This window comes from Arachis hypogaea, chromosome 19, assembly GCF_003086295.3.
Source record: "Arachis hypogaea cultivar Tifrunner chromosome 19, arahy.Tifrunner.gnm2.J5K5, whole genome shotgun sequence".
Classification (NCBI taxonomy): Eukaryota; Viridiplantae; Streptophyta; class Magnoliopsida; order Fabales; family Fabaceae; genus Arachis; species Arachis hypogaea.
The window spans coordinates 151,892,631-151,901,248 of record NC_092054.1 but is presented as its reverse complement, the minus strand read 5'-3'; the positions used below and the strand labels follow the sequence as shown (position 1 = coordinate 151,901,248).

The 8,618-nt window shown below is 40.8% G+C and overlaps 1 protein-coding gene and 1 long non-coding RNA gene across 4 annotated transcripts; one reads left to right on the top strand and one right to left on the bottom strand.

Moving 5' to 3' along the window:
* Positions 1-208: 208 nt before the first annotated feature.
* LOC112780056 (uncharacterized) lies at positions 209-2,405 on the top strand. Of its 3 annotated transcripts, XR_003815951.2 has the most exons (4): positions 210-349; positions 724-788; positions 880-973; positions 2,032-2,405. It is a non-coding gene; the product is annotated as an uncharacterized lncRNA (long non-coding RNA). The 3 variants fall into 3 exon arrangements; XR_003190982.3 differs by lacking the exon at positions 2,032-2,405 and having other exon boundaries at positions 209-345; positions 880-1,167; XR_003190981.3 differs by lacking the exon at positions 2,032-2,405 and having other exon boundaries at positions 880-1,167.
* A 19-nt stretch (positions 2,406-2,424) lies between these two features.
* Positions 2,425-8,173, bottom strand: LOC112780054 (uncharacterized). The gene is made up of 3 exons (XM_025824398.3): positions 6,070-8,173; positions 2,925-5,374; positions 2,425-2,836 (listed from the first exon to the last, which is right to left on the bottom strand). The coding sequence occupies exons 1-2, from the start codon at positions 7,796-7,798 to the stop codon at positions 2,961-2,963; spliced, it is 4,143 nt and encodes a 1,380-aa protein (XP_025680183.1). The 5' UTR covers positions 7,799-8,173; the 3' UTR covers positions 2,425-2,836; positions 2,925-2,960.
* Positions 8,174-8,618: the final 445 nt, after the last annotated feature.

The window sequence follows — 8,618 nt, the reverse complement described above, 5'->3', positions numbered from 1 at the left end:
ATTAATTAAATATTAATATTTAAAAGTATAAAATAAAATACGTTGTTAAAATTATAATTAAAGAAATTAGATTAAAAAATTAAAATTGATGCCTAAATGATCTAAAAACAATAAATTATGATAGTCACCTAAAATTTAAATTCAAAACAAATAAGTACTTTCTTTCTTCTTCTTTTATTTATTTATTTATTTATCTTTTTAGTTTTTACCTTAACGTTCTGAGTTCTAAGTTCTAACACGCTAATCCAAAAGCACACTTGATAATTGATACTGTGACAGTATGGAGAAGAAGAAGAAGAACGAGATTTGCAGAATGAAAGCGCCTTCCTCTGTTCATTCTACTCCGTAGGTAGCTTTAACACTTCACTACGTTCTTTTTGTTTTAGGTTTCCTTTCGTTTCAGCTATTCACATTCACCAGCTTATTCGCATGATCATTATTATGGGATTCGCATTATGCGTGGCAATGGCATTAGGTATTTCTAGTTTATGCTGCTTGAACTATTTACTAAGATTGAGATATCATTTTCGGATCTTCACATTGAGTTGAGGTATCTTTTGTATAAATTTGAATTTGTTCGGGTAATTGAAGTTCAAACCCTTTGTATCATTCATAGGGTTTTGAGTAATTCGTTATATTGCTTTGTTTCTATCTAAATTGCATATTCTTAATGAGGACAGTATATATGTAAAAGTGTAAAGAGTTTGTCACATTGATTTGCAGTAGCAAAGCCATAACAGTGCGAGTCCGTGACAAAACTCAGTGGGAGGAGAAGGTGAAGGTTTAAGGTTAGTCTTTCAATATTATTAACTAAGTTTTGGTCATTACTGCATTTGTTCCTGAATAAATAATAATTGCTCATATCTCTCTGCCATTCAGAAAAGTAATGTGTGCTTGCTTGCTCGAGATGCATGCTAAGGTGCAAGTTTCTACATTTGGCCATGCAGTTTCTTGAAGCTGTTCACCAGACAAGGTTCATTTTTTTATAAACCTTGTATATATACTAACTTCCAGTTAGATGTTTATATTGTCTCAAGTTACCATGTTTTTGCATTGTGTCTTCCTGAAACTGAAGTTGCAATTATCATTTCATTGTTTTGTGTCAGTGAAAAATGTTGGTATTGATGTAATATTAAGCACGCACTATTGAATAACTTACTTCAAAAATTTATATTTTACTGATTCAGTTGTTAAAAGCATAATACAATAGACAAGAAAGCTTTCTAAATCTGAATAACAAAACAAGCATCGAAGAGGAATACAAAAGAAATTCCAGCACTAAATTAATAACCATCCATACAAAAGGTTAACAAATAGAATGCAGACTTTCAAAGAAAGGCCTTAGTTCAACTTGAGGGAAGAACCCAAGAAGCTCATAACCAATCTTCTAATTATCCTAGAAGGCTCATCCCCAAGTACCAATAGAAAAAGAGCAGCTTCAAAGGATCATTGCCATTCACCACCATCTTACTTTTGGTTCTAAGAGAAGCATTAGAAAAAAGTAGAGAGAAAGAAAGTGTGAGTCAACACACAAGTGATTAAATAATGGAATGAGTGAATATTTTTCATTTTATACTTCTGTGATCTATCTATCCATCAAAAAGTTAAAGTTAGAAGTTAAGAATTTATATTATAATGCATTTCTGTACAAAACATTGAAATAACAAAAAGTTTAAGTATACAAATTATTTTTGGGGTAATATTTAGGTTAAATATATATAATTCTATAGGGTCTATAGATCATTTTGTTTTAGAAATAACAAATAAGTATTCATAAAGTTCTATACAAAACAAAAGGACTCCAAGTGTTAATGATGACCAATTAACTAAACCTCTTTACAATCATCACCTGATGCAGCATAGCTGGTCTCTCTATTTTTTCACTCTAAGAAATATAGACTATTGAGAATAGAGTAGCTTCTAGTCATTGAAATGCCTAATTTTCTTATAGATAGCAAATCAGATTTCAAACCTTTTCTATCCATGCCCCTCGTCTTTTATAATGAAGTTGCCACTTTTAATTTCTACTAGGTGATTGGTTGCTGGAACACCTTTTGTTGCAAGATACACAAAGTAATGATTATTAAGTATTTGTATTGATTAGCTGGCTCCAACCATACTCCCAAACTAGAAAATTAAAGGCAAAAAATAAAAAATAAAAAAGAAGAAACTGCAAGAAGGCAACCGAGGGTCAATGAGTAATTCTGCCAATGATCCAACTTCAAAGTTGTCGTCCTGTGCTATTTTAGGAGGAGAAAACAGAACAACTGATAATTAAGCTGATTGTTGTTTGTGAGGAATGTGAACCATGCATCTTCTGTCTTTTTTCTTTTGGACTTCTTTTATGTTTTACTTGTGTTATTTGAACTCCTTTTATATATAATATATGCTGCTTGTTGTGCTAACATGAAATAATTATGGACATAAATTGAATGTGCTTCTTTATTGCTAGTACTCTTATTGCAAACACAGCAACGAACATGGTAGAATACAAAAATGCCACAATTAATATAAAGGCAATCAAACATGGCCATAATAGACTATGCACAAATAAATTAAAGATATTACTAAAAGCGGACTGTACTCCTCAATTTCACTTGGCATTTACATTTAAAATCATGCTTCCTCATTTTGATTTCTCTCTCACTGGAACACAATAAGACCAGGACGTGCAAGATGGCCACCAAAGAAACAGAAGCAATCTCGTTTGAGTCATAAAGGTTGTTGCTTAGAGATGATTTTTCCAGACTTTTATTTAAAGAAATTGAAGAGGAAGCTAGATGTTTCACTTTGCTCCAAATGGAGCTTGCCTTTATTTCTTGATGAAAACTAGAACCTGGAAAGAAAAAAAGAGTTTTGGGTTACTAACACATTTATGCTTTTGAGATATATATAAAAGAACTAAGATAAGATTATTAACTTACGTGATTTATTACAATTGTTGCGTCTACATTCTGAGCTTACTTGTATATCGGTGGTGGTGGGGAAGCGTAGATGTAAACTGGTGGTGGGGGAGGTGATTTGTAGATGTATTTGGGAGCAGGTGCTGGCGAGGGAGGAGGTGGTGATGTATAGTGGTATGGTGGTGGAGGAGATGGTGAAGGTGGAGGTGGGCTCACGTAATGGTAAGGTGGTGGTGGAGACGGTGAAGGTGGAGGGGGGCTCACGTAGTGATATGAAGGTGGTGGAGATGATGTTGGGGGTGGAGGGGATTTGTAGACGTATGTGGGAGCAGGAGCTGGCGATGGAGGAGGTGGTGATGTGTAGTGGTATGGTGGGGGAGGAGATGGTGAAGGTGGAGGAGGGCTCACGTAGTGGTAAGGTGGTGGTGGAGATGACGTTGGGGGTGGAGGGGATTGGTAGTAATAGGGAGGATGAGGAGTGGGAGATGGTGGAGGAGGACTTTGATAGTGATAAGGAGGTGGGGGAGATTGGTAATAGTAAGTGGGTGGAGGGGATGGGGATGGCGGTGGAGGTGACTTGTAATTGTAGGGAGGTGGTGGAGATGGTGATGGTGGTGGTGGAGATTGGTAGTAGTAAGGAGGGTGTGGATGTGGTAGCTTTTTAGGTGGAGGCGGCGATTGATAATAGTAGGGGGGAGGTGGTGATGGTGATGGTGGTGGTGGAGATTTATAGTAGTAGGGAGGGGGAGGGGATGGCGATGGTGGAGGTGGTGACTTATAGTAGTATGGAGGGTGTGGTAATTCTTTAGGTGGAGGAGGAGATTTGTAATAATAAGGTGGGGGAGGAGATGGTGACGGTGGTGGAGGAGATTTGTAATAGTATGGATGAGGAGGTGATGGTGATGGTGGGGGTGGTGACTTATAATAGTAAGGAGGGTGTGGCAATTCTTTAGGTGGTGGTGGAGATTTATAATAGTATGGAGGAGGAGGTGATGGAGATGGTGGGGGAGGACTCTTATAGTAGTAAGGAGGAGGGGGAGATGGTGATGGTGGAGGAGGAGAATGGTAATAATAAGGTGGTGGGGGTGATGGTGATGGTGGAGGTGGAGATTGGTAATAGTATGGAGGTTTAGGCACCGGTGACGGAGGAGGTGGGGATTGGTAGTAGTAAGGAGGCTTGGGTTTAGGTGAAGGTGGAGGTGGGGATTGGTAATAGTACGGAGGCTTGGGTTTTGGTGAAGGTGGAGGTGGAGATTGATAGTAGTATGGAGGTTTAGGTACCGGTGATGGTGGAGGCGGAGATTGGTAATAGTACGGAGGCTTTGTTACTGGTGATGGTGGAGGTGGAGATTGGTAGTAGTATGGAGGTTTAGGTACCGGTGATGGTGGAGGCGGAGATTGGTAGTAGTACGGAGGCTTGGGTACTGGCGATGGTGGAGGTGGGGATTGGTAATAGTACGGAGGCTTTGGTTTTGGTGAAGGTGGTGGTGGGGATTGGTAATAGTACGGAGGCTTGGGTTTCGGTGAAGGTGGAGGTGGAGATTGGTAATAGTATGGAGGCTTGGGTACTGGTGATGGGGGTGGTGGAGATTGGTAGTAGTATGGAGGCTTAGGTACTGGTGATGGAGGAGGTGGGGATTGGTAGTAGTATGGAGGCTTGGGTTTTGGTGATGGTGGAGGTGGTGATTGGTAGTAGTATGGAGGTTTGGGTACCGGTGATGGTGGAGGTGGAGATTGGTAGTAGTAAGGTGGCTTTACTACTGGTGTTGGTGGAGGTGGGGATTGGTAGTAGTATGGAGGCTTGGGTTTTGGTGATGGTGGAGGTGGTGATTGGTAGTAGTATGGAGGTTTGGGTACCGGTGATGGTGGAGGTGGAGATTGGTAGTAGTAAGGTGGCTTTACTACTGGTGTTGGTGGAGGTGGAGATTGGTAGTAGTACGGAGGCTTGGGTTTTGGTGAAGGTGGAGGTGGGGATTGGTAGTAATATGGAGGATTGGGTTTTGGTGAAGGTGGTGGTGGGGATTGGTAATAGTACGGAGGAGAATAGTGGTGAACTGGTGGAGGTGGTGACTTGTATACATATGTAGGTGATGGTGGAGGTGGAGACTTGTATATGTAAACCGGTGATGGAGGTGGTGGTGATTTATAATAGTAGGGAGTTGGTGAAGGCTTGGATTTTTCACATTCTTCAAAATGTTTCTTTGAAGCATAGGCAAATGGCTTAGCTTCAAGCACAACTTCATATTTGTCCTTTGATTTCACCTTCAAGTCGGTTCCTTCGTTTAGCTTAGTGGGTATGTTGAAGGGTGAGTTCTTAGGTGGAGCATGTAACCTAGCCTTGCATACCCTGGAGCCATATTTAGCATAGTCAAAGTCCTTAACTGTAATGCTATACTTTCCATTGCTCTTAGTTTCCCCGTAAGCCTTGATGATGTGTCTGCCTGCTTTGCATTTGACCTCCACAACAGCACCTGATCCATAATTGAAATATTACAATTAGCAAACAATAATACGACAAGATATCATAAATCCACCAAAGATATTATATTGGAGCAAATTATAAAAAGAATCTCGAGTTAAACTATCCTTTTCATGTTTATTTATGAAGAAAAAGAAAACTATCATTTTCATGTTGAGTGTTGGTGTTAATTACATGCTACAACCAGTTTTGAATAAGAAAAGGTTCTTTTTTAGTAATGTGATGGTGAATGTACATTGAGACATTGATTGTATCTTACCTATCAACTGTAACAAAAGGTTCTCCAATTCTATACATTATTAAAAAGTCTAATTGACACTTTACTAATTTAAGCATCAAATATTAATGCATTCATTTTGGTTTTCCGATTAGGTGGTCGGTTCAAGATAAATTAAGTTAATGCATTCTAACATTTAATTTCTACATGCTCTAGAGTTATCTAATATGATTGGAACTGCAAGCATCACGAAAAGTTTAGCGACAAAATACTGTGAGTACTAATAGCAAATGCTTGTGTAAAATGAAGCACAAGTTCTACTAGACAAAGACGTGCATTCTCTAACGAAAAAAAGTGAATGCCAAATGAAGATAATAACGAGCAATGCTCAAAAGCATAAGAATTGACAATTCAATTGTAACAATAATAAGACTTTCGAACTAAAAAATGACGTAGAGAATGTCGTGTACCTTTGAGATGCTTCTTGTTGTGTGACTTTTCAGGATACTCCCAGTCATAGCACTTATAGCTGTAGACTTTGCCCACAACCTTCACAATCAATGGGTGATGGTGGGGATGTGGAGGATACACGACAGGTGGAGGAGGAGAATTATAATAGTATGGAGTGGGTGGTGGTGGAGATTTGTAGTAGTAAGGTGTTGGATGAGGTGGAGATTTTACTGGAGGTGGTGGAGAGTTATAGTAGTAAGGGGGGTGCGGTTTAGGAGATGGAGGAGGAGGAGATTTATAGTAGTACGGTGGTGGAGGAGACGGTGAAGGAGGTGGTGGAGAATTATAATAGTAAGGTGGAGGAGGTGAAGGAGATGGTGGAGGAGGAGAGTTGTAGTAGTAAGGTGGATGGGGTACAGGAGATGGTGGTGGAGGAGATTTATAATAGTAAGGCTTTGGAGATGGAGACTTTACTGGTGGTGGTGGAGACTCATAATAATAAGGTGGTGGAGGAGATGGTGAAGGTGGTGGGGGAGATTTATAGTAGTAAGGAGGTGGAGGAGGAGAGCTGTAATAGTAGGGTGGAGATTTGTGTTCATATGGTGGTGGAGGAGGAGGTGACTTGTACACATAAGGAGGAGACTTATGCTCGTATGGTGGTGGAGGTGGTGGTGACTTATATACATATGGGGGTGGTGGTGACGGTGAAGGAGGAGGGGGTGACTTATATACGTAAGGTGGAGACTTGTGCTCATATGGTGGTGGGGGAGGGGACTTGTACACATAAGGAGGAGACTTATGCTCATATGGTGGTGGTGGAGGTGGTGATTTGTATATGTAAGGAGGTGGTGGTGATGGTGATGGTGGAGGTGGTGACTTGTACTCGTAGGGAGGAACCTTGTGTTCATATGGTGGTGGAGGTGGTGACTTGTATACGTATGGAGGTGGTGGTGACTTGTACTCATAAGGAGGAGCCTTGTGCTCATGTGGTGGTGGAGGTGGTGATTTATACTCATAAGGAGGTGGTGGTGATGGTGATGGTGGGGGTGGTGAAATATACTCGTACGGAGGAGCCTTGTGCTCATGTGGTGGGGGAGGTGGTGATTTATACTCATAAGGAGGTGGTGGTGATGGTGATGGTGGGGGTGGTGACTTATACTCGTACGGAGGAGCCTTGTGCTCATGTGGTGGGGGAGGTGGTGATTTATACTCATAAGGAGGTGGTGGTGATGGTGATGGCGGAGGGGGTGACTTATACTCGTACGGAGGAGCCTTGTGCTCATGTGGTGGTGGAGGTGGTGATTTATACTCATAAGGTGGTGGAGGTGATGGTGATGGCGGAGGGGGTGACTTATACTCGTACGGAGGAGCCTTGTGCTCATGTGGTGGTGGAGGTGGTGATTTATACTCATAAGGTGGTGGAGGTGATGGTGATGGCGGAGGGGGTGACTTATACTCGTACGGAGGAGCCTTGTGCTCATGTGGTGGTGGAGGTGGTGATTTATACTCATAAGGTGGTGGTTTGTGCTCAATTGGTGGAGGAGGTGGTGACTTGTACTCATAAGGAGGTGGCGGTGAAGCAGTTGGTGGAGGAGGTGAATTGTACTCATAAGGTGGTGGTGGAGAGTAGTAAGGGTAACCGTCAGCAGTAACGGAAACCACAGTAGTAGAAATGAAGAGAGTGGCGAATGCCATGGCCAATTGTGGCCAAAGCCGACCCCTTGCGGGGTCTCTGCCCCTAGCAGTCATGGGTGGAAAGGAAAGAGCTGGCCTCCTCCGGCCAATGCTTCTGATCAGAACCTTACCACTAGTGTTTTCTTTCTCCTATTGGGAGAAGTGGGGGGTGGGTGGGAGAATAGTTGTATTGTTGTGTAGTGTTAGTGGTGACTGAGAAAAGCTGCATGAAATACTTGGTTACTTATAATGGGAGTGAGTCGTTAGAAGGGAGCTGTCATAGAGAGGGACGAATTCAAATCAATCTAATTTGATTTTATTTTCTTAAATTAAGTTCCCTCCAGCTGGCCTTGTGACCTTTTTTTCAATTGCAAAAACTCTGTCCTATTTGTTCATTATAATATAAATGAGCATCTTCTGGTGTAGTATGGTGTTAAGTATTAACACCAATTTACACAACCATACCATTTTTTTTGTTTTTCTTTTAATCATTATTCCACCCTTGCCTGAACTGTTGAGTAGTAGTTGTCTATCTTGACGAAAAAGAAACTCCAAAATGCTTTTTACATCTTTCTCTTTCTCTATTTCTTTTCTGTTATTTTCTCTCAGGGAAAGTAAAGTAATCACTATGCATTTTGCATCATGCACCTTGGATCCTTTGAGTGAGTCACTATTATTTTTTTCCATTTGATCACATCCCTTGGATCAAGGGTGATTGGTGAAGATATAGATATTTGACTATTTTGTTATTTCTTTATGCACGTTTTGAACAGAAGCCATTGGCATGGTATGATATAAGGAATAATCCAAACCAAATATATATATAATTCCCTATTTTTGCCACAGCATAGTTGCCACGTGTTTGTGGGGACTATGAAACAAATGAAGTTACTGA

What these genes read in the sequence shown, in the direction of transcription:
- LOC112780054 (XM_025824398.3), bottom strand. Translation starts at nt 7,798, where the DNA reads ATGACTGCTAGGGGCAGAGACCCCGCAAGGGGTCGGCTTTGGCCACAA. An exon ending in CAACAAGAAGCATCTCAAAG is followed by an intron (nt 5,375 to 6,069) that starts GTACACGACATT and finishes ATTATGGATCAG; the next exon opens with GTGCTGTTGTGGAGGTCAAA.